This window comes from Ictalurus punctatus, chromosome 8, assembly GCF_001660625.3.
Source record: "Ictalurus punctatus breed USDA103 chromosome 8, Coco_2.0, whole genome shotgun sequence".
Taxonomy (NCBI): domain Eukaryota; kingdom Metazoa; phylum Chordata; class Actinopteri; order Siluriformes; family Ictaluridae; genus Ictalurus; species Ictalurus punctatus.
The window spans coordinates 15,850,042-15,875,663 of NC_030423.2; the positions used below are offsets into that span (position 1 = coordinate 15,850,042).

The window sequence follows — 25,622 nt, forward strand, 5'->3', positions numbered from 1 at the left end:
ACTGCCACTATTAGTGTATTGGCTTGACAAAACAAACATTCTGCTGTTTAAGCTTATTATTGTTCTTCTTAGACCCAAAAGGTCTAAACGCTATTGCTCCTAGAGATTTCAAGCTAGATGCACCAAACTCGCCACAGACCTTCAGCCTGTTCTGACTTCATGTACAATGACTTTTTTAACTGATAAGAATTCTGGTTTTCAAATTGGCCAAAAGTCCCATCGACTTCCATTGAAAAATTTGGATGATTATAATTCCTAAACCTTTCAAGCTACATTCACCAAACTCTTCATGCTATTCTAATCAAGCTGTAGTTTTTCTAATTGATCGGAAAAATCACCAAAGCTCCTGTTTACTCACAGTGACGGCATGTTCAGAAACTGGCCCTGACTCTTCAAGATTTCAGACTCCAACTGTCAAAACTCTCACAAACCTGTGTGTACATGTCCTAAAGCTCCTCTTCTCTCCCTCTCATTCTGTCAGTGTACCTGTAACAGATACTCTCACTTCATCTATCTCTTTATCAATGCCACACACTCTCTCCATTTATCTCTCTATCAATCTACCAGAAGCACACACACCCTTGCTATCTGTGCATATTTCTTTAAATCAGTCTATCTGTATCATTGTCTCTCCTTCTCTCTTTCTACTAATAACACTCTCCCCATCTATCTATTTGTGTCTCCCTCTCACTCCATTTACAGTACTTTCTACAGTACTTGTATCACTCTATTTGTCATCTATCTTTCTATCAGTAACAGTCTGTCTGTCTGTCTTTCTGTTTGTCTGCCACTTTATCTGTCTTTCAACTTCAAACTATCTTCAAGCTTGTGAAACAGTTTTAAACATTCAGACTGGCTTTGTCAAGCCAACATCACAGTTTGTCATGACAAACTTTCCCTATCTAGTTACTAATAATACTAGTATTATAACACTGTTATTATACTATTAGTGTTACAGCACTATTAAAGACAATTCCAACTTTTTTTAAGCTTACTGTCAAATTACTATAATCTAAAACTTCTGCTAAAAATAAAATAAAAATTGCAGTCTTTGTGGTTGAGAAATTTTCTGTTTGTTTTCTCCAGCCTAGTTTGAATTGATCAGGACTCTTTGAAAAGATTCTGCAATGTTGCCACATGTTGTCCCCGGTTCGATCCTGAACTCAGATTATGGTCTGGTTCTCTGCTTGCCTCTCACCACCCATAAACATGCCAGTAGGTAAACTGGCTACGATAAAAAATTTCCCTTAGACGTGAATGTGTGCGGTGGTCAGGCTTGGGGCCATTTTTAAAAAATAAATAAAGGTAAACCAAAGAGCACAATCCTGCAAGCTGATTAAATTATAAGGACAGCTACATGTGGTGTAAAGCCTCACTTTATTTTCTCATGTGCCGCAATTTCATGTTTGTAGTTTTCTACATATGAATTAATGCTACAATAATGTGATCATATCACTATCTGAGTTGTGAAACATAGACGACATCATGATAAACTAATGATGTGAAGTGAAGCAAGTGATATTTTTATATCAGTTTCTGTCAGAAGATATTATATAAGATTTTTAACAGACTAAACTTTCAAAAAGTGAGGTAAGTAAAAAAAAAAAAAAAACTCGGTGCCCACTGCATCCTCAGATTCCTGTTCTTGGCTGACAGTAGTGGAACCTGATGCGTTCTTCTGATGTTGTAGCGCATCCACCTCAAGGTACAGCAGGTTGTGTTTTCCGAGCAATCCCTTCAGGATTTTGCAACCGCATAAGTTAACGCAAAATCAAGCAAACTCCACACTATTCGGACTAGCTTGCGATTTTTCAAAATTGCCATAGATTTTCTGCAGATTTGGGACATGATGCGTCGTGTGACATCATCACAACATGCGTTCAGCCAACACCCTCTTTGATTCACGTGCATCAAACATGAGTACTGCTAAAAGGTCGGATTTACCAACAAACATCACTGTGAAAGACAATATTCGGATGTTTTACATGACAGTGGAGGCAAACTGTTGTGCACACCATGCAACATTTTCACAAAACATAAAAGAAAATCAGGTCTGGTGAGTCACTATTCCTCCGCAAAAGTGTAGAAAAAATGGTTGCTGTGCCTCAAATGCGAAGGCAAATCACCCTGACTGAAGCAACTGCATGCATTGTTATTATGCTGTAAAATTTATAAATACTTGTGTTCTGTGAAACTTCAGAAGAATACCTATTAACATAAAACAAACAATTGGCATTTTAAAATTAAAACTATGTTTTTACATTTTATGTTAATGAAAATGACTGATTTTTTTTGGTGCTAAATTTTATTTTTCAGTTATTTTCAGTCATTTCTTTTTATATATTAGAGAGACCAGTGGTTCTTAAGGTTAGAAAAGTAATAAAATGTGTACTTAATGTTGTCTGTGGTGTGCTTTTTAACAGGGGCAGCACCACTACTCCAAAAGTAGTGGGGCAAAATTTGATGCCTTTAACGATATTTTATCAAATTTGAGCTATTAATGATATTTATTTGTGCCGCAACAAATACTGCAAATAGAACATACATCAAGCATATTGATGTATATTCTTTAAATTAATTTTATTACTTTATTGCTCAAAGGAGATCCCCTTTAAGAGAAATGCCTCACCCCCAGCTGAACTGGACGTTTTGGTCAGTTTTTCAACGGAGTCAGTCCTGTCTGTTTTTGCCTGAAGTGCTGGGTCACCGCTCCAGTAGTTTGAAAAGTGCTGGGTCAAATGCCAGCAGCTCACCCCTGTTGCTCTGACGGCCCTGCATTTTAATCATAGAATGATTACATATGTGTCTTCACTGGTAGCAGTTTAAAAGAAGAATCTTATGCTTGCAGTTTTCCATAAAACACAAAAAGCACAAAAAACTATGAAATCCTGTATAGACTGTCAGAGATGCTTTTTTGCTCAGCACAGTTGTAGAAAGTGGTTATTTGAGCTGCCATATCCATTCTGTCAATCAATCTGTCCAATCTCCTCTGACCTCTTTCCTCAACAAGGCATTCTGATTATAGGACTGTAGCTCACAGGGTGTTTTTTGTTTTTTCGCACCATCCTGTGTAAACTCTAGAGACTGCTGTGTGTCATAATCCCAGGAGATCAGCAGTTTCTTAAATACTCAAACTAACTTGACACCAACAACATGCCATGGTTGAGGTCATTGAGATGACATTTTTCTCCAATGCTGATGTTTGTTTTGAACAAGCGAAGCTCTTGACTTGTATCAGCATGATTTTCTGCATTGCACTGCTGTCACATAATTGGCTGATTGCATGAATATACAGGTTAAAGTGTTTATTATTAGTCTTTATTATTACTCTTTTGATTATCCACAATACAAGTCGCTGTGAATGAGTCGTAACTATAGAAAAGATAATGCATTAGAACAAGTACCAATAATTTTAGATTAAGCTGGAACTGTCAGAGCTGCTGTTATAGAAAATGAATACACAGATACGTCAGATTCAACAATGCTGTGGTATAGTGGTAAAATCTTGACACCCCCTCTCAGTTCTAATCAGGTAGATTTTTTTTATAATATTATGGTTGATTAATTGACCGATCTTTAGAATTTTCGATCTTTTTTTTTTCAGTCAGTTGCGCAATGATTCACATGTAGTCTAGCCAGTGGGATGTGTTTACATAATCTTCAAGCATGAGGGAAAAGATTTAGTAGCAGGGATCAGCATCTGGCTGGCAAATAGCAGTTTTTCTTATCTGGGTTTTTAAGGCGTTGCTCAAACCTGTATGTGTGTGTGTGTGTGCGTGCGTGCAGGACTGTGTGCTGTACTGTGTTGGTTGTTTGTTCTCTTTCTGTTCTCATTGTGAGGTTGGGCTGTGTGTCTCTGTACATTATGCTGTTGTTTTGACCGCATTATTTGTAGTTTTGTTTGTGTGTGCGTGTACCTCCCTCCATATGTCTGCCGCTTTTTTTTGTTTGAGGATGTGTGTTTGAGGTGTGTGTGTGTGTGTGTGTTTTTGAGGTGTGTGTGTGTGTGCACATGCCCCAGTGTATGTGAGTGTATGCATCTGTTTGTGTTTAGTGCTCAGTGGTGGGCGGTAGAAAGATGCAATTAGGTAGCATCCAGTGATTCCAGGTGTGTGTGAGAGAGATATAGAGGCAGAATAAATGCTGCAGGGGAAAATGGCAAAGAGCAAAACACTGGAAGGGATTGAAAGTATGGCAGAAAATGTGAGGAACACGGCGATAGTAGAGACAGAACAGGTGGGAACAAAAAGACTAATCATTAAGACAGGAACATTACTGCTTATTGCGAAATCAGAAAGGGAAATGAGAAACCATCACAATGTCATTAGTGAGCTTTCCCTTCAATTTCCACACGATTGGCAACGCATTATTGCTCGGTCGCTCCTTCACATAGATAAAAAGATATTTCAGATACTAATGTTATTTTAGTCTATAAAATCTCATAACCACAGTGCATAGGGTCTGCTCGTCATTTTCCCCAAAAACAGATCTGATTTGTTATGTATCACATGGTTCTTTTTAGACTTCAGAAACGTGTTACACGTACATTTGAGGGAGTTTATCTACCTGTCTAAGCTCCACGAGGGAGAAAAGAGGGAAAGGTGTGAGAGAGGTCTGTAGGGTGACTGACCCAGAGGATGTCAACAGTGTATGTGAGGCAGAAAGTGTTCGGTCCCTCTGCCCACCTGTGTACCAATACAGGACCTGACCAGGGATTTAACCAGCGTACAAACAGCAACCATCACTACAGAGAAGAGATGGGAGGGCCGAGTGGCTTCAACAATACACACACACACACTCCCATATATACACACAAAAACACACACTCTTAGGTCTCATTTCCCTCAGTGGCCAATTAACGGTAATTAAAATCCTCAAAGGCCAGATGAACACTGCTTCCCTCTCTTGGACTCATACTAATCCTTTTCCTAATCTCATTCTCTCTGGCTTCAGCTTTCTGAATGCCTTAAACACATTCTATACTCTGTCACATGCTGATTTTTCTTGAAAAATACTATATTTTTTATTTAGGTTGAAGCCAAAAGTGACATAGTTGTGCTTTTTTGCCACGCTTCAGTGCATAGTAAATAGCTTTAAAGCCATCAATCTGAGCCCATCTTGGCAAGATAAAGAGAAAATATGTAAAAGCAGAGAAAGCAAAAGTGAACAGAAAAAAAACATTCAGGTCAACACCTTTGAGTCTTTCAGATGTTAAAGAGCTCTGCCTCTTGTCTTGTCTTCTCTCCCCTCCCTTGTTCTCCTCCACTGCCTTTTTTGAAATCAATTCACCTGCTCTTCGTCCGGTACGGTGGGGGCGAGGCGGAGCGACGGTGGGGGCGAGGCGGAGCAAGGGTGGAGGCAGGTGGACGGGTGGCCTATAGAGGGAGGTGAGGTGTAAAGCCCCACATTCTGCCTGTTCTCTCCTGAGGCTTTGTATTTCAGATGTGGGCCTCCTTTTGTGCCAGAGGCTGCGCTTAGCTGCTCATGGATGTGCTTCAGTGAGCACTGTAAAACCAAGGCTGGCTAAGGTTTGCTAAGAGAGTGGGCGGAAAGAGGTGCGCGTGTGTGTGTGTGCACGCATGGACGTGTTTGTGTGTATGTTAGGCTAGCTAAGATTAGACCGTGACTGAGCTAAAGACCCCTGAACTTAGAACTTTTTTGTGTACAGAAGTTATAAACTGAAGTTTCTTTGCATAACAAAGCAATCCAGGTGACAGCTAACAGGCTTGTGGTAGGGTTTAGCCAATGCTACCTCATTTTTTTTTCACTCATAACTCAGTGATTGATCACATCAGGGCTTGAAGATGTATTATATCTCAGAGAGCACTGACTGAGTAGCAACATTAGTAATAATAATGGATGTACTTTACTAATCCAGCCTGGCCTGACTTTACACTGACCATTAACAATATTGTGCAATTTTAACGTGCTTTATATCACCACATAATTCACCTTTCCTTTGCCCTCAAAAGACATATTTCAAAACTTCTGGATGAAATCTAGATGAAGTCCTATGAATTGCTGATAAAGACCTCCATTTTACATCCTTTAAATGTCCAGTTCGATTTGTTATAACATACTATATATATTTTTTTATTTTTAATTTTATTTTTTTTTTAAACCTCTACTTGGTGACCAAGTACAGTATGTGCCCCCATCCTGATGTCTTCTGTGTTTGTGTATATTTCATACTAAATTGTTTCAGAAATTAAAACTAAATCTAAATAAAAACAAAGGCAACCTGAGCAAACACAAAATACAGTCTTTAAATTATAATGTTAATTATTGAAGCAAAAAAACTGGACTAGATAGAACCAGGCCTGATTACTGCAAATCCTGTTCAATCAAATCTATACTTAAATAGAAGTTATTTAATAGTATGAAGCTGGTTAAAATGTCTTACCCAGTAACACACAATGCCAAAATCAAAAGACATTCCAGAAACGATGAGGAAGAAGGTGATTGAAATACATCAGTCTGGGAAGCTATTTCCAAGGCTCTGGGACTCCAAAGAACCACAGTTAGAGCCATTGTCTCCTAATGAAAAAATTCAGCACAGTGATGAACCCTTTCAGAAGTGGCCAACCCTCCACAATTCCTCCAAGAGCACAGCAACGACTCATCCAGCAAGTCACAAAAGAGCCAAGGGCAACATCAAAGGACCTACAGGCCTCTCTTGCATCAATAAAGGTTCACTGTTCATGACTCCACTATCAGAAAGGCACAGAAAAAGACAATTATTGCACAACTTGTAATAATTGAGGGAAACATGAATTATGCTCTCTACCAGAAAATCCTAAAGGAGAATGTCCGGTCCTCAGTCTGTAAATTGAAACTCATAATCCAGCACAACTGGATTATGCAACAAGATAATGATAATTTATTTATTTTAAGCATATATTTCTTAAAAGAAGCAAAATAGTTCTATCTGTCAATAGAACAAGAAAACTACAAGCTTGAAATGAGTAATAATGTCTAAAAATATGTTTAATGATTTGGTTTATTGTAATCTTATAATAAGAAATACTAGATCAATTTGACTATATTCAAGATATTTTCACTTGCTAAGATGACTTTTTTTGCAGTACAGATGAATTGGTGACTATAAATTGCCCCTGTGCTCTGGATTCACTACAAGAACTGAGCAAAATAAAGCAGTTGCTGAAGTTAAATGAATAATTACTATTTTTTTACTTTTAGTTTTGTACTTTTTAACTAAAATAACCCTGGTGATCAACTTGTAGACCACAATAAATGCTGCATCTTTGATATTGATTGATTGATTTCTTTTAGAAATCTAGTGAAGGCACTTGTATGCTTTCAAAAACTCTTAGGTCTAAGAGAATACGGTGCAGCTGGGCTGAGGAGGAGCATGAGAAGAGTGGATGGAAGCAGAACAATAGCAGTGATGAAGCTCATGTTTTGCCTTTTCCACCTTAATGTCTCACACCTCAGGCATGAGGAAAAGAGACAGATGCTAATAGAGAATCAGCATGTGGAACGACCACAGGTGTTTGATTTTCTCTCTCACACACATTCTCACACACACATTCACACACACACAGAGCATGTTAGTCTAGAGCCATTAAAAATCATGGGGGGGTACAACTAATTACTGAGAAAGCATGAAAAAATAGTCTCATTTTGAAGTGACAAAATGGGCAATTAACAAGCAATCTGCATGTTTTCTTAATGTTGCCAATTACCAGTACGTTTTCTACTTTTAAAAGGGCATTTTGAAATTAGCACTTTAATATGTGTGTTTCTAAGGCAACGGGACAAATCTAAGAGACCATGGCAAAAATAATGTAGACTGTAGATGAGACTTCAGGAGCAGGGTTATGGTTAAAGTTGGAGTGAAAATTATGTTAATGGTGATTATAGAGTTGTGTTGATAATGGTGATGATGATTCGTAAATGAATAGGTGGAAAAAATTCTCTTTTGAAGAATCTTCTACATCTCCAAGTGAATGTCCCTGAAGAGCCCTTTACATTTCTTTCAGGTAAACGTGATGACAGGGTTTTTTCCATGATGTGATGTCTTTCCTTTTTATTTCATTCAAAGGATGGCAAGATGTTATGAATGTAAAGTAATGTCTGTGATGAATATAGTGGGTTTTCCAATAGTTTTTCTAACAACTTTGGCATAATGCCTTGCCACTCAAGAAATGTCTTTATTCCTGTATTTGACAGACAGACATACACACACACGTGTGCGCGCACACACGCACAACAAAGCAGCATGTGAAAGAACTGCACCTTTACCTCCTGGGCTTTGATCCTTTAGCAGGCTTTAACCTTTAGCTGCACCTGGGTTTCCACACCCTCACTCTCTCTTTCTCTCTCTCTCTCTCTCTCTCTCTCTCACACACACACACCTGACAAACAATTTCCTCCCATCTTTCACTGTTGCTTTTATTGTTTTGTAGTTCATGTTACTATTTTTTCACCTTAGCACCTTTATAGGTGCATTAGGATTATGTTTTCCTTTCCACACAGGAAGAGGAAGGCACGGTGCGAAAGTGAGGCAGATACACGTGTTACAGCTCTACTGGGCTAGTGGGGGGTTGAGTGCTTTATTTAAGGCCAAAGCAGGAACAGTCAGTGGTCCAGGGACATTGGAACACAGTTCTCCTTGTCAACAACAATCAGTGGCTTGACTGGGATTTGACTCGGTACTTTTTGGTTCCCTTCCCCACTGAGCCGCCCCTGACCCTTTAAACATGTTATGTCTCCACTATTCCAGTGGAGACAAGTAAGCACAGCACAAGACCATACATTTTGCACTGGACATATCCTTGTTCATCTGTCCAAGGAGAGAGAGATGAGAGAAGAGGGCCCTGTGGTCCCTGTGTGTCAGGGAAGATGGAGAGAGATGGCTAGGACCAGACAATGTGATGATATGATATTGATATTATGATACAATATCATTATGACACACTCTTATAAGGTGTCAATGCTTTTATATCTCCTTGTATAACTTCCTTTATTTTCTTTGTGAAATACTTTAATTTAATTCACTGGAAAAAGACTAGATGATGCTTTTCGATCTTCAGCTGCACCCACTGTAGCCTCAGATTCCTGTTCCTGACTGACAGGAGTGGAACCTCATGTGGTCCTCTAGTGATTTAACGCATCTACCTGAAGGTTTGACAGATGGTGCACTCTGAGATGCTTTTCTTCTCACCACAAAACTCTAGAGACTGTTGTGCATGTAAATCCCAGGAGATCAACAGTTTCTGAAATACTCACATCTGCCCATCTGGTACCACCAATCACGCCACGGTCAATGTCACTGAGATTCCCCATTCCAATGTGTGATGTGAACATTAACCGAAGCGCTTGACCTGTATCTGCATGCATTGGCTCATTGGATAATTGCAGGAATGAGCAGGTGTTTCTATTAAAGTGGCAAGTGAGTGTATACAGTATATCGTGAAGATGTCTTCAATTATTTTGATATGAAATTTTTGTAATTTAGTTTAAAGAGCGAAAGATGGCACAGTGATTCAATGTCAAGACAAGAAAGATTTAGAAAGCACTAACGTGGCAGAATGAGAAAAGCAAAACAGAAAAAGCAGCAAAAATAGCAATGAAATAAGAAGCTTAGGGGAGGACAGTCTAGACAGACCAAACACATGAGGGTGGCAAGATGACAGACAGTAGACAGATGTGTGAAATAAAATTTGATGTCTTGGTCATTATATTTCTTCTTTTTCAGAATGTTGTGTGTCTTTGTTTCAGTGTTGCTGTAAAAACACGAGTAACACCTGATTATTGTGAAGTCCTGCCACTTCAGTAGAGTGGTTATAGATAGAGAGGAGAAATGAAGTGGGTGTTTAAGGACAGTGGGACTCTTGTGTGAAGGGTCACATGAAGGGTTGAGAGCTAGTGTTTGAAATTACAGATGAAGTGCCGGTTTATGGTTAGAGCCGGGATGAAAAATGGAAGTTTGGGAGAGTAGTTAAATAAAGGTTTGTTTTAATAATTCATATCCCTCTTTCTGTTCTTCTCTTTTTGTCTCAGACATTATTCACACCGTGGGACCAATAGCTCACGGCTCTGTGGGAGAGACGGAGAGACGAGCGCTCCGAGACTGTTATTATAACTGTCTGCGCACTGCGACTGAGAACCAGCTGCGGACAGTGGTGAGAGAAAAACACTCATATGTAACACTTTCAGGGCAGTACATTACTCTAGATTATAGATGCGCAACATTCTGTCTGCAATATAGATGTAGACGTGTGGATGTCTGCTATGACAGCCTGACTAAGATCACTCAAATATGGCTCATGTTCAGGAAGATGGCCATTTATAGTTAGATCTAGACTGTATTTAACTGGAGTTTCTCATCACAGCATTTACAATGTGTGCGCAATGCAGTGTGCGCAATGCAGTGTGTGCAAATCAAACTTAAGCAAACTGGATAACGTGCTGTGAATGCGATAGCAGGGCTTTCCAAAATAAAAACAACAATATATGGTTTATTTTATTTGTATTCATATCAGATTATTTGCTGTTGAATAAACACAACAGCACTGTCACTGATCGTAAGAGAAATAAATACCCAGAATGGTATGAAGAAAAAAGCTGGGGCTGATTTCGCTCTACCACTGGCTATAGATACATACAGCCTAAAAGTGACAAACATATCAGGGGATTACATAGAGAAAACACATAGATATGCAAAACGTAGATATACCCAGAGATATAGATATACCTCATTAGCCTAAAACTGATTTTGATTAAATTCAGGATGTCTACAAACAAGATCCAGCATATCAGAATTGCATTAGATTTAAATCTAAATGTGTCAAACAACTAAGAACATGCCACCTTTTGTGGCAGACCACCCAGTTTTTAGGTGAGCAAAATTGGTATTGGAACAGATAGTCTTAAAGTAAATTATACCTTAATATTTGCTTGCATATCGCTTACTTGCAATAACTGCATCAATCTATGAAACCCAGTGATCCCACCAAATGGTTGCATTCTCCTTTTGTATTGCTTTTCCAGGCTTTTATCACAGCTTCTTTCAGTTGTTGTTTTTGGGGGATTGGGTTTCTTTCTTCAGTCTCCTTTTCAGTAGGTGAAATACATGCTCACTTGGGTTAAGGTCTGGTGATTGACTTGGCTAGTCTAAAACCTTCCACTTTTTTCCCCCTGATGAAGTCCTTTGTTGTGTTGGCAGTGTGTTTTGATTCATTGTCTTGCTGCATGCTGAAGTTCCTCCCTATTAGATTGGCTGTTTTTCTCTGTAAATTGGCAGACAGAATGTTTCTGTAGACTTCTGAATTCTGCTACCATCATGAGTTCAATCAGTAATAAAGATTAATGAGCCTGTTCCAGAAGCAGCCGTTGAAACCCAAGCCATGACACTACCTCCACCATGCTTGACCGTAGAGCATGTATGTTTTGGATTATGAGCAGATCCTTTCTTTCTCCACACTTTGACTTTCCATCACTTTGGTTTGCTAGTTTTGTGGCTCATCTCTGTATTTCTTTACTAATTCCAACCTGGCTTTCTGATTCTTACTGCTAATAAGTGGTTTGCATCTTGTGGTATGGCATATATATTTTTGCTCTCAAAGTCTTCTTCAAACAATAGATTGAGGTTGTTAGTGACGTCATATCGTCTCATATTAATCTTTTGATCTTAAACCCAAATGTCTTCAGTGTTTAGCAAAAACAAAACAACGGGCCTTGGTGTTCGAATACTTTTGGAGGGGACTGTAAATGGGCGAAATTCTGTAACTGCTGGAGTAGTATGCCTATCACAGATTATAATTAGATTAATTGAAATTGTGGAAAGGGCAAAAACACTTTGCTTTATTGGGGAAAATGTGCACACGTTTATGTTTTTTGCCTTAAACACTCACATACTTTCACACATCATTTATTATTACATGCATGACTATAACAAACCATCTAAGACATTTGCTTAAGGTCTGATACTCCCTCTGGGTGCAGAAGTCCTCAAGGACAGCCTGAAGTATGGATTTTATATGGACTTTATTCAGCTAGATCAAAATTTTATTGGCTGGACTTTCTCATTTCTTTCCCAGTGCTGTTCATTACACAACTCTGCCCACATTGACACACATCAATATACTAACACATACATACTAACACAAATTCATATTAACATGCCATACATCTGCAAGCAAACATACATAAACGTGTGCATGCCTTCAGTATGCCCCTCACCATTATGGCTTTAAAGTTTTAGCAGAATAATATAGACTGTAGTTTGTAACAATCTTTGAATGCTGCTTTTATCAGAATGTGCTTTAAAAAAAAACTCTGACAGCCGTGTCACAAATCACACTGAGCTCTCAGGTGCTAGGCACTTTGAATTATACGTCGTCAACATAATTGTTAGTATGCATCTCGGATCTGGTGCTGCTCTGTTTAACTTGTAGAGGACCTTAAAGGTTGTCCATTTATAACAGTACTGAGGTATTGGATGAAATTTCACATTGACACTATAAATAAGCCTTAATTCATTAATATCCATTGGTTACATCTATTGTACCACTATTTAATTGTAGTTGTAAATGTGATATATAAGTATATAACTTGATTACAGATGTTAATAAATGATCGCTAAAAAATACATTGCTGTACAACATAATATTTTGCCTTATATCACAGGATTGATTAATCTTCTATAAAAGAAGCTCTGATAGCAGTTCCAGCTGTTATTCAAATAAAGGATTTATTGTTCTTATACACTATAGTTATTACCAGTATTATATATAGTATTATATATCTATAGTACAGGGTCATTCTCATGACTTTTTTTTGGTGGATGCGTCATGTAATCTAAGCCTAAACGGGTTTAAAAAAATTTTTAACAAATTTTAAAAACCAAACACAGAAGGAATATCTTTATTTCAGCATTCTTTCCACTCACATTACTCACATAATCACATTATCTGGAAGTCAGCAACTGTGAAGAAGTCTTAGCTCTGCCCACTTGGCACATGTCTTATATCCCATAAAAGCTTGTTTCTTGTTACATGTCAATTTATTTGTCATTATGACACACAGATGTTCTTAGAAACGTTATAAACCATAATTATTAGTGTATAAACACAAGATGAACTTGCAATCATTATGTATGCACATTCATTCATTCAGTATGCTAATAATTTGCTCAATTTGTGTTAAATTATATACTACAAAATAACACACATTTAGTGACATTTGAATTGGTGTCTTCTTTATTAAACTATAAACATAAGATTTAGCAAACAGTTCGGTAAAATTGTTTCTCTAGAGACTGTCTTCACACTGAAGTAAATACGTATTTAAATTCTAACAATAACATTACTTCTTTAATAACATGATTTTTGGTTTTATTAAGTTTGCACATTTCTGCACATGTTGCACAGATTAATCCTTAGTTGCCTGAATACATTCATCATAAAGTGCATAAAACTGTACAAATAGCAGCAGTGATAGCTCAGTGAAACCTCATATTTAGTTGTTGTTTCTAGATGTGTATGTGTTTTAAGTCTCTCTCTCTCTCTCTCTCTCTCTCTCTCTCTCTCTCTCTCTCTCTATCTCTCTCTCTCTCTCTCTCTCTCTCTCTCTCTCTCTCACACACACACACATCCATTTGGTGTCTTTTCTAGGCTTTTCCCTGCATCTCCACTGGAGTATACGGTGAGTGGCAGAATTCCAACGAGACTCAAGTTCGTAAAACTGTAAAATGTTTCAGGCTTATATTTTAATGCAATATTAATTTTACAAAGTATTTCATCAATTTCCACTAGCAGCTTTGCTCTATTTGGATTTCCGAATCATTTGAATAGTATCCGGTAGGATTTCTGTAATGCATTTGTGAAGCAATCCTTTTTAATAATAACATTCTGTGAAGCCTGTGGTTTTTCATTAACTGTGCTTATAATGATGGCCGCATTTGTTCATCATGATCAGAGATCTGCAGCTGTTTTTAAGACAAGAGCTCATTTCTTTCTGGAATGCTTTCAGTGGATATCAGTTGCAGCGCCATGTGGGATTATTTAGATTAACAAAGGGCCCTAGATGTTGAGATTAAGAGAGATTGGGTGGGCAAGTATGTCAGGGAGATTGTAATCTGTGTGCCCTGATTAAAATAAGATCCAGCGTTTACTCTAGTTTTTTTGTTTGTTTGTTTGTTTGTTTGTTTGTTTTGTTTTTCAATATCCTTTTATTTACTACATCAGCATGCATTTTAATTGCGTCCTTTTGTGTGTGTATGAAATAAATAAGATGCAATAAAAATTTGGCACATATGAGTTTATTTAATTTTCTCAGATATTAAATTATCATAATTGGTTTGCAATCAAAACAGGAGGTAGGAGTTAGTGTTGTGACAGATGCTGACACAAATCATACTAAATGATACTAAATGAAAAGATACTTTTGTTCCAGTCTCAGATACCTCACTGAGTACTCTGAAGGATATCCACTAGCATGTTATGAGGCTCAATATATACTTTTACAGATTCAGTAATTCAAGTAATTCAGCTGTTGGATATTAGGTTACTAGTGAATGAGAGAAATTAGCTAGTGTCAGTATTTTAACACACTCCTTTGCAAAAAAAATCATCACACCAATAGAAATATATTTATTACTGGATTAGAGAGCTAGCTAATTATAGCTTTCTGTTACTTATGTAGAAAAGGATCGTTTCTTTTTGAATTATAGAGTATACAGTTAGCCTTCTAGGTGTTAAGTAGCTAATAATAATTAACATTGCACAGCAGCGCTGTTGAATTCTGACTGGTCAGAAGGTGTTGATTAATTTTCTCTAACAGTGTAGACATTAACAGATTAAAAGTATGTCATGTTCTTTAATGAACAAAAACAAATTGTTGGCAAATTGCTGTGCTAGAACACTTCATGATATGCTGTTTATAGAAACATAAATGTTTAGGGTAAAAACAGTTTCAATGTTTCACTTTACTGCTCAATAAAGGCACATTAATCTGGATAAATTTGAACGTTTTTGTGTAGAGAAAAATACACATCTCAGTGCGTCCACACATCTCAGTGTCCACAGTGAGATGGCGTTTTTTTGTCCAGCGAAAACTGAGCATTTCGAAAACGCTCTCATAATTGCTTGAATTTGAAAACACCGTTTTCATGTTGTAGTGTGGACTGAGAAAACGGAGATATTCAAAAACAGTGTATTTTTTGTCATGTGACAGTCATGTGACCCATTCAACTCAAAACAAACAGTACGGTGGATGATGTTGTACTGCACTTGTTGTGCCTGCTTTGTTAAAGATTAATGTCACTGTGTACAACCTTCAGATTGCATTTTTAAATAAACACCTAACGTAAATGATGCGGGCCAAAGCTTCTTACGTTTTTTCGCATGCGCAGTAAGCGGTTTTCCGGCGTTTTTGCGTGGACGAGCAATTTTTTGAAAACATTTGAAAATGCCGATGTAGATGAAGATCATTTTAAAAAGAAAGGGCAGTTTTCAGACCTATCCAGATCAATGTGGATGTTGCCATAATATCTTGAACAGGAGGACAGACTGGGGAATATTGCAACATGCTTTACTTTTTTATTATTACCAAATAAAAACAGGAATGTTTTATTCATCTGTCAAAAGATAAGCGTGTCAACAGAAAAGTGTTTGGGAGATTGTGAACTCATGTATGTGGAAAAGGGGGAATAGCACTCTGACATTCAGTTTATTCAGAATATATGTGTGATGTCATCAGTGTGTATCTAGTAACGTTTATACATTGCATGTCTTGTGTGTGATGAAGGATACCCACCTGAGCAGGCAGTGGACGTGGCTCTGAAGACAGTAAGAGAATACCTGGAGGACAACCCTGCGCAGGTGTGTGTGAGTGGGACAAACTCCCTGTTGGTGTTCTTTTTTAGCTGTTGCTGTTATTGTGTGATGCTGAATAGTGCATCATGTTGTCAGGGTGGTCACAGAGGGACGTAAGCTCTGTCTCATCTTTATCACATGCTTATGTACTATTCTGGGCATACTATGTTTAAGTATGCTTAATATTTGTTTGGTTCACACAAAAAAATAAGTAGAAATGTAGTATACGTCATTGCACTAATCTAGTCAGACAAGTTCACTCTCTTGGTTCCTACCTGCACTATGCACTGTATCTATCTCTCTCTCTCTCACACACACACACACACACACACACACACAAACACACATACACAAACACACACACACACACACACACACAGGAGTCATTCATGTATGCGTAGGTGAAAAAAGAAAGCCCAGGGTAGATTTAACACGTAATGAAGCATCATGTAAACTGTGCCTTTCTACCCTGCTCTCTCTCTCTCTCACTCTCTATCTCACTGTCATTCTGTCCATCCGGTCCCGAGCTGCGTGCTGACTCGCTGACAGTTCCTCTGCCTCCACAGTTCTGTGCAGTGACAGAAACGAGCTAATTAGAGAGTCCTAATTAACAAACCCTTCCCCCCCAGCCACACTATACCATCGACACACACCAAATTAGCGAGCACGGGCAGGGAGGGAACTGAGAGGGAGACAGAGGAGAGAGATATTTGCTGAAGAAAAGGAAAAAGTGAAGGAAAGAGGATAAAAGAGGTGGCAGGGGAGAGAAAGGCGGAGAAGGCTGTTAGATGCTGAAGAGAAACAGGAACCAGAGAAATAGTGGTTACACACACAAACTGACAAATCAGATCATAATTTTTTTTTTTTTCCAAAACTAAAAAAGGCTTATTGCATTTTATCATTTTAAATCATCAGATCAAAGCAAGCTTTTTTCTTACACTGTACATTATAAGTCAATGTGTATAAATCAGACTACTCCTTAGTATCTATGGGCTGTATTCAGATTAGATTACTCAAGTCCAAAATGAGTAATTTTCTCCGTGGAGAAATTTGGACATATTTAGAGATGAGTTTCGCACCTGCGATTATCTGGGTGCTTCAGTCTGATTATCCAGATCACCGGCATCTAGTTCACCACCCAAGATTTTTCTTGTGTAGAAGCATCCAAGATGTTTTTTTTCAGTAGCATCTAGATCACTGCCTTTAATCACAAGCACTTGCCTTTAAGCCCCCCCCAAAAAAAATCAGTGATGTACAACGTGGACTGAAGACAGAATTTTTGTCAAATGTGATGTAACTTAAGGGCAAGACATTATTTATTACAAAGATATTTAAATTACAAAATGGGAAGCACTGAATAAACATCTGATAGAGTCTATATTGTCTGTACTGAAAATATATTGCTGCAAATCTGGTTTCATTTAACAAAATGGTGACCTTATTATTGCAAAGCTTATAAAATAGCACTTGATCCAGCTATTGTTTTGGGATTTTAAATTTTTTTTCAACAGTAAGTTGTTTGGACTTCATGAAGGCATGAGATACTAGATCAAGGTCATGGAATCGTAAACTGTGTGTAAGCTGTTTATAGCAAGCTTTTAATTCACAATTTTCTAGTTGTTAAATTAATTTAGTAATGCCAAGGTTTTTGTTAATTCAATGTGCTCTCCTGTAACGAAAATGTGCTTATGGTTTAATGGATAAGATGACAGCTTACAGCTCATAATTGAATTGAAATGAATTTATACTTTATACATAAAAAGATTTCTCCTCTAGATCAAGATTCTGTCTCCTCTGATGTCCTTTGTGTGCATGTGGGGGGGGGGGGGGGGGGGGGGGGGGGGGGGGTTTGCTTATTTTGTCGATTTTAAAGGGTTGTCCCTTTCTATCTATATTTAATAGTGCCATTTACATGAATTTAGAGTATTGCACAATAACAGCAATTTCAACATGACGTATTATGGTGACAACAAACTGTCAGGCAGTGGCACGGGTCTTAATACTGTCTCTCTCTCCCACTAGTGAGCAAGTCTGAGGTCTGTTAACAGTGTGCATATGCACAATTTACTGTGCAGATTTAAGCCGACAGTGTATAATAATGAGTCTTTAATTATCACGTAAAAACTATATTATTTTCTACACTAAATTATTTTCTTCGCACACTATACGTCAGGAGCGCTGGGTCAGCCATGATACAGCACCCCTGGAGCAGAGAGGGTTAAGGGCCTTGCTCAAGGGCCCAACAGTGGCAGCTTGGCAGTGCTGGGGCTTGAACCCCCAACCTTCCGATCACTTTAATTAAGTTGACTAGTATCACACTTTGTGGATTATAACCCTTAAGTATTAAATTGCTTTAAATTCAGTGCATGGTCTTAGATTTTAGGATTTTAGGCTATTTGTAATCTGCTGCTGTTGTTTTTGTTGTTGTTTTTGTTGTGATTTAATCTCTTTACATTCGACATCATGTCACACACTCAGTAGAGAATACAGTGTCATAGCTGCTTACAAAGAGACATACACATCTTGGGGGAAATGTGCATTCAAATAAAAGTTAACAGTATCTGTATACACCCTGTAATTAAATGAGAGGCAGAAATTATAATCATGATTAAATGACGCTTAATTGTGCAGCACTGCTTTGCATCTTTGAGTGCTGTAGCTGGAGAGAACAGAGTTCACATGACACCCAGATGCTGATTATATAACGTTTAATAGACAGGGGGGTGTGTGTGTGTGTCTGTGTGTGTTTGTCTGTGAGTATGTGTGTGTGCATGTATGTGTGTGCAGGTTTGTCTGTGGTTTTGAGGCTCACAGGATCAGAAGAGCTTGTAGATGAGTTTGTAGGCAAATTTGTAGTTAAGCTGGTAAATGAGCATATAGAGGTGTTTATAGTTCAAGTGAAGTCAAGTGTTTTTATTGCCATTTCAACCATATACAACTTGTACAATAAACAGTGAAATGCAACAACATTCCTCCAGGACCATGGTGCTACATAAAACAACACATTGACCACATGAGATGAGACAGAATTAAATAAGACCCAGTTGAACCTGTAGACAAGTTTATAGAGTTTGTAGTTGAGCTTGTAGATCAACATTTAGAAGATCTTATAGATGACCTTGTAGACGAGCTTGTGAACAAACATATAACTGAGCTTGTAGATAAGATGATGAGCTTGTAGGTGAGCTTGTAGACAAGTTTGTAGTTGAGCTTGTAGATGAGTTTGTAGTTGAACATGTAGAAGATCTTATAGATGACATTGTAAACGAGCTTATAGACAAACGTGTAACTGAGCTTGTAGATAAGATTGTAGAAAAACTTGTAGTTGAGCTTGTAGATAAGATGATGAGTTTGTAGTTGAGTATGTAGATGAGTTTGTAGAAGAGCCTGTAGTTGAGCTTGAAGATGAGTTTGTCAATGAACTTATAGACAAGCTTGTAGTTGAGTTTGTAGATGAACATTTAGGTGAGTTTGTAGTTGAGCTTGTAGATGAGTTTGTAGATGAAAATGTAGATGAGCTAGCAGATCAACATGTAGAAGATCTTATAGATGACCTTGTAGATGAGCTTGTAGATAAGATTGTAGAAAAACTTGTAGTTGAGCTTGTAGATAAAATGATGAGTTTGTAGATGAGTGTGTAGTTGAGGTTGTAGATGAACTTGTAGGCAAGCTTGTAGTTAATTTTGTAGTTGATCTTGTAGACGAGCTTGTAGTTGAGTTTGAAGATGTAGATGAGCTAATAGATGAACATGTAGATCTTATAAATGACCTTGTAGACGAGCTTGCAGACAAACTTGTAACTGAGATTGTAGATAAGATTGTAGAAAAACTTGTAGTTGAGCTTGTAGATAAGATGATGAGTTTTAAGTTGAGCTTGTAGACAAGTTTGTAGATGAGCTTGTAGATGAACCTGTAAATGAGTTTGTAGAAGAGCTTGTAGATGAGTTTGTAGTTGAGCTTGTAGTTGAGTTCGTACCTGAGCTTGTAGATGAGTTTGTAGTTGAGCTTGTAGTTGAGTTGGTACCTGAGCTTGTAGATGAGTTTGTAGTTTGAGCTTCTAGATGAGTTTTGTAGACACACTTGTACCTGAGCTTGTAGATAAGCTTATAGGCAAACTTGTCGAAGAATTTGTAGCTGAACTTGAAGACAAATTTGAAGTTGAGCTTGTAGACTAAGTTTGTAGATGAGCTTGTAGAAGAATTTGTAGATGAGCTTATAGATGAGTTTGTAGATGAGCTTGTAGAAGAATTTGTAGATGAGCTTAGAGATGAGTTTGTAGATGAGCTTGTAGACTGAATTTGTAGACTAAGTTTGTAGAGGAGCTTGTAGACTGGGTTTGTAGATGAGTTTGTAGAGGAGCTTGTAGCTAAGCTTGAACACACTTTATTACTGCAGTAAATTTAGGTGGTCATTAGAGATGTAAATATTTGGCTGATACTGGTGATGACATCTGCAGTCTAAGAGTGTTATTATTGCAAAAAATGTCTTGAGCATTCTCCTCGTCTCATGCTCTCACCCTTACTGGAGTGCTGATTTGTTTATCTGTCTCATCAGATGGACCGGGTCATCTTCTGCGTTTTCCTCAAGTCTGATGAGGATCTGTACAAGGGCAGACTTCCTGCCTACTTTCCAAAAGGTCTGTTTCTATCTTTCTTTTCTCTTTTTAAGCATTTTCTCTCTCTCTATCTTGGAGAAAAAAATACTTTTCACTCTGGCACACATACACACACATATTCTGACTATTTACCTCTCTCTCTTGGACACACACACACACACACACACACACACACATACAGTGGTCCCAGTTGCCCTCTCTGCTAAAGGGCTTTTTCCAATGACACCAGCCAAAAGTCACTCTGAGCCCTGCATCCATTAGATTGCATTAAATTCTGCGGCCTGGCTTTTTATTTTCAGCATCATTTTTTTTTTCTTCAATTGTTGTCAACATTAATCTAGTTTGATCAAGCATAGTACACGCCATGGGACTGGACTGTCACTTTCAATCATCAGTAATGTTATTTTGCCTTTCTAAACAAACACACTGTCCATGGTGTAGAAAAGAACAGTGCTTCAGAGCCAGCATGCCAAAATTGTTCAAGCCTAAAGAGAGAAAAGACTTTAGTCAATCATTATTTTTTCCTGCCCGAAAGCTCATGTCTGACCCCACCCCCTTCAGCCTGCTGACCAATCAGAGAGCTCGGTGTGAGGACAGGTAACCAGCATGGTGTGCACTAACCTGTGCATGTGCTTTGTTTTAGTGTTTGTCTGGTACATTAAAATGGAAAAATGTAGTGTTTGAAATAGAAGTTTATCAGTGGCAGTACTTTAGTTAGTAATGTTTACAGATAAGCGTATGTTAATAGTTTGCAGTGCTAACAAACTAACACTGAATATATTAACATTTTCATAATGTTTATTCTTGCAAATAGAAGATAATTAAAAAGAGGCAGGTTTTATTGTCTGTTTTGTCTGGATTTTAAATCTGTTCTAATTTCTAGTTTTTGAAGCTGACAGTGGCAGTGCATATTTTATTAACTTCAATATCATTCTTCATTTCTTCCTTTCTTTATTAAATGTACAAGATACCTCCATCTCTTCCTATACCTATTCTGTCACTTGGTTTCATTGAGAGTTGGTGTGAGTGTGACCCTGTTCTGTGTTAGTGTTGCTACCTGTCAGTGTAAGTGTGACACCTGTGTGTGATGATCTTTGTGATTTCTTGTGTGAAGCGTCTCAACTAAGTGCGTTTCTCTTCACTTACAGATGCCTTTCCTAAAAGTAAATTATGAGTGGATGTAAGTGCGTTGGATGCCGCACTCATCGCCTGCTCCTGCTTCCTCAGTGTCTGCCCCGCCAGCAACACCTACTGATTATTTTTGAATCTAGTGATTTTTATTTTGATGGCTTGCCTCGTATAATTTCTTATCACTCAATCTAGTTTTCACAGAACTGCTGTGCTGATCAAAGGACTGCTTTATGGTGTTGCACTAAAGAGGACTGCCATCTCACACACACACACACACACACACATACACACAACACATCAAGAAAACAAAATAACAAGTGTTTCATTATTTCTCTGAAGTCAATACTGTTGCAGTTAGGAATCCAAAAAGCTTCTGTCGATACACATCTCATTTTTGATTAATAGGATTTTACTAGAATGTTGTGGATCAGAGGTAATCAGTCTTATCCACAATCCCTTCAGGTTTTCGTTGAAATCATGCAGGAGTTGCACCTGATCCGACTAATTATTTGAAGCCAGATGCCAAATTATTGTGTAATTGGAATGACTTATGTTATTGCTTATTTGGAATATAAGCCTACAGTCACGCCAGCCATGTCCTGATAAGATTCCAAATCTTGCACAGGTCTGGAAAAGTAATCATTTAAAGGCACTCATTTTCAGACATGGATAAGAATGCACATTTATAAAATATTGTAGAAACAGTATGGATATACTATAAAGAGGAACTGCATGTTGAATGAAACTTGTGAAGTTGTGTTTGCTGTTCAAATAATTACAGTTGCGAGAACTTGTCACTAAGCAACTAGAAAATATGAAGCCAAAAATTGACACAGTTTAACTAGTTAATGCATAAACATGATGTATTTTATTTGGACAATTTAAAGGCACAGTGATGGTAGAAATGAGACAAAAGAATATCAACATTTTCTCTCAGATATGTTGGTAAGTTACTAAGAAAAAACTACAGTGTGTCCCAAAGTCTCCATACATAGGGGAAATTAACACTTTTTAGCAAAATGTCTTCCAAAATCTTTCATATTTAGTTTATTATATTATTATATTTTTTATATATATATATACACACACACACACACACACATATATATGTTTGTATGTGTGTGTATATATATATATATATATATAGACAGATTGATAGATAGATACGTGCGCACACACACATATATACATATATATGTGTGTGTGTGTGTGTGTATATATATATATATATATATATATATATATATATATATATATATATATATATATATAATACGCACACACATTTTTATTTATTTATTTTTCACTTGTATATTTATTTATTAAATCATTCTCATGACTGGATCGGGAAGCTGTTGCAAGGTTGCGATGGACTTTAACAGGAAACATGGCAAACACATCACACATGACACTGCTACCAAACTTATTAACAATTTTTTTTAAAAACTGGAAGTGTTGCGGACCATCTAAAAACATCCACTGACGAAAGCACAACCAACGTGGTGCTGGCATACACAGTCCCCTATGTATGGAAACTTTTGGGACACCCTGTATATATCTAAAATTACACTATAATTATACTTATAATTTATCATGGTTTCCACCATATTGAGAAACCTTAACATTGCATCACAGTGTGAAATTTTGACTTCTGAAGCAGTAAATGCAAGAGTGGGCCATTTATATGGGATTGCCTTGAACCATATTTGAATGCAGCATCAGATCCTAACCACTAAGCTTCTAAAATCAATTGTATTTAGGCATTCCTAATGTATATTACATTTCCTGATTTACTTTTAATGAAGTTGAAAAAAAATTGCAAGATTTTTTTCTCCATGCAAAGGTAATAAGTCTGAGATTGCTTATCTCTGTTCAAAAGAAAGTAAAATGTTTGGGTAAAAGGTATGATTCGCACACTATTTTACGCTACTATGATGGAATTTTATATAAAAGTATGTTACTCCACTGAAAATGAGTTTATAAAAGAAATCAGGCATATTGCAACCTATTCACAGACGTTCTTGCGGGCCAGTGCTCATAACACTTAACCTACAATGAAAATGCACTCTTTCTTCCTTTGCTGTGTAGTTTATGTAGGTCACTATGATGAAGGATTCTCATTAAAACCCATTCCTCCCACTGAATGAATGGCCAATTCTCCTTTTAATGCAACTTTCATTAATTACACCCTGTGCCTCGGTGGTAGCGAGAGGCAATAGAGCAGTAGAATGCTTCAAAACAGAGCAAACATTTTGAAATATTGATTTTAAATCAAGTGTACATTAGCCAAACTAGCAGTCACAAGAGAGTCATTCTTTTAATGCAGTGCTTTTTGTTTCCACAACATTTTCTCCACCCAGAGATCGTGCAGTGTCACATTCTTCTTCATCTATATCTACTCTGTTCTTCCCCTGAGGAGGAGGACAGCGAATAAGCGCCTGAGAGAGAGAGATAGTGTAAAGGAGAGTTTGATGAACTCGTCTGAAGCAGTGCTCATTTTTAATAAGCAGTGGGCAGCTCAGGTACTGTCATCAGATGAGCCGTGTGTAATATGGAACTGAGGAGGGAAAAGAGTGGAGGGAATGAAAAAAGAAAGCGCAAGAGAGTAATTATCCTAAATCGAGACTTCATTGCTGTCCCATCAGCACTTTCTCTCTCTTTTTTTTTTCCTTCTTCTCTCTCATGCTCAGTCTCTTTCTGTCCTGCTTACTGAAGTGTTATTTAATTTGCACTACCAGTGTGCTAAATGCAGGATGGAGAGCTGCTGACAGAGTATCTCCTCACTGGAGCTGAGATGCTCTAAAGTGTTCGTGGCAAAAGCACAACCATGGAGATAGATAACAGGACTTCCATCCATCCATCCATCCATCTTCTACTGCTTACTCCTTCTACAGGGTCGCGGGGAACCTGGAGCCTATCCCAGGAAGCATCGGGCACAAGGCGGGGTACACCCTGGACAGGGTGCCTAGATAAAAGGACATCCCTTTTTTTATATATATTTTTTTTTCAACCTTCTCTGTCTAATCTCTTTGGCTCCACCCACTTTTCTGCTCTCCTTTCTCAATGATGTCATCTTTCTTCTTTTTAGTTTCTCTTTCTTTCACTCTCTCTCTCCCTCTGCTTTTTCTTTCATGTTTGTGCTTCCCCTCCAACTGTGTGTGGCCATGAAAGTATATCATAATATAATATATTGGATGATGCAGAGTCTTTTTCTGGTCCTCTCTCTGTGTTTTTCTCTCTCACCAGTGTATACTTGTATACTGCATCCTGCATATTGCACTGTACACTGTATAGTACATGTTATTCCATGTTGTAGTATGCAGCATGTGAGCATTATTATTTGTTATACTGTACAAGTGACGACCTGTCAAAAATATTCGGAGCAAGCACTTGCCCCACAATTAGTAAGCGGAGAAAGACTTTAGTTTGACATTTGTATCAGCCAGAGATAAGAATTAAAGAACTTTTGATGACAAATATTAAGCATTAAGTTGTTACTGACATAAAAACAACAACGAGGAAAATCTCTTAGACTTAGTTCTTTAGCCATTGCTAACGGTTGTCAGTTAGCATTAGGTTATTCAGAGAGGCAGTATGTTAGCTACATTAGGCATGTTTAGTTACTTGTATTTAGAACATTTAGAATGTAATAAAAACTTTACTTGTACTGTTGCAGGCCTGTTGTTTTTTTATTTTTCACCACAATTTTCCAGCTATCATTTTGACAGTGAAGTGGCAGCATTGCATCATGGGATGCAATACACCACAGATATTGTGCATTCAGACAGAACTAATGAATGTGTGCCAAATACACAATAAAGTTAATGGTAAATGGTCTGTACTTATATAGGGCTATTTTAACCTTAGCAGTCCTACAAAGCGCTTTACACTGGTTCTCATTCACTCATTCACACACACTCACCCACAAATGGTAGCAGAGCTGCCATGCAAGATGCTAACTTGTCATCGGACACCGGTCTTGCCCAAGGACACTTCGGCACGTGGAGTCATGTGGGCCGGGAATCCAACCCTAC

General features: G+C 37.7%; 1 protein-coding gene across 3 annotated transcripts in view; it reads left to right on the forward strand.

Moving 5' to 3' along the window:
• Positions 1 to 23,732, forward strand: part of macrod1 (mono-ADP ribosylhydrolase 1) — an 88,247-nt gene extending 64,515 nt beyond the window's left edge. For 2 of the 3 annotated variants that reach the window (XM_053682112.1, XM_017474798.3), the window contains 5 exons: positions 10,027 to 10,148; positions 13,641 to 13,671; positions 15,775 to 15,848; positions 20,397 to 20,478; positions 21,606 to 23,732. In XM_053682112.1, the coding sequence (XP_053538087.1) occupies positions 10,027 to 10,148; positions 13,641 to 13,671; positions 15,775 to 15,848; positions 20,397 to 20,478; positions 21,606 to 21,631 (335 nt within the window). In that variant the 3' untranslated portion in view covers positions 21,632 to 23,732. Of the gene's footprint in view, positions 1 to 10,026; positions 10,149 to 13,640; positions 13,672 to 15,774; positions 15,849 to 20,396; positions 20,479 to 21,018; positions 21,055 to 21,605 lie in introns of all 3 variants that reach the window. The other variant, XM_047157214.2, reaches the window with a different exon arrangement.
• Positions 23,733 to 25,622: the final 1,890 nt, after the last annotated feature.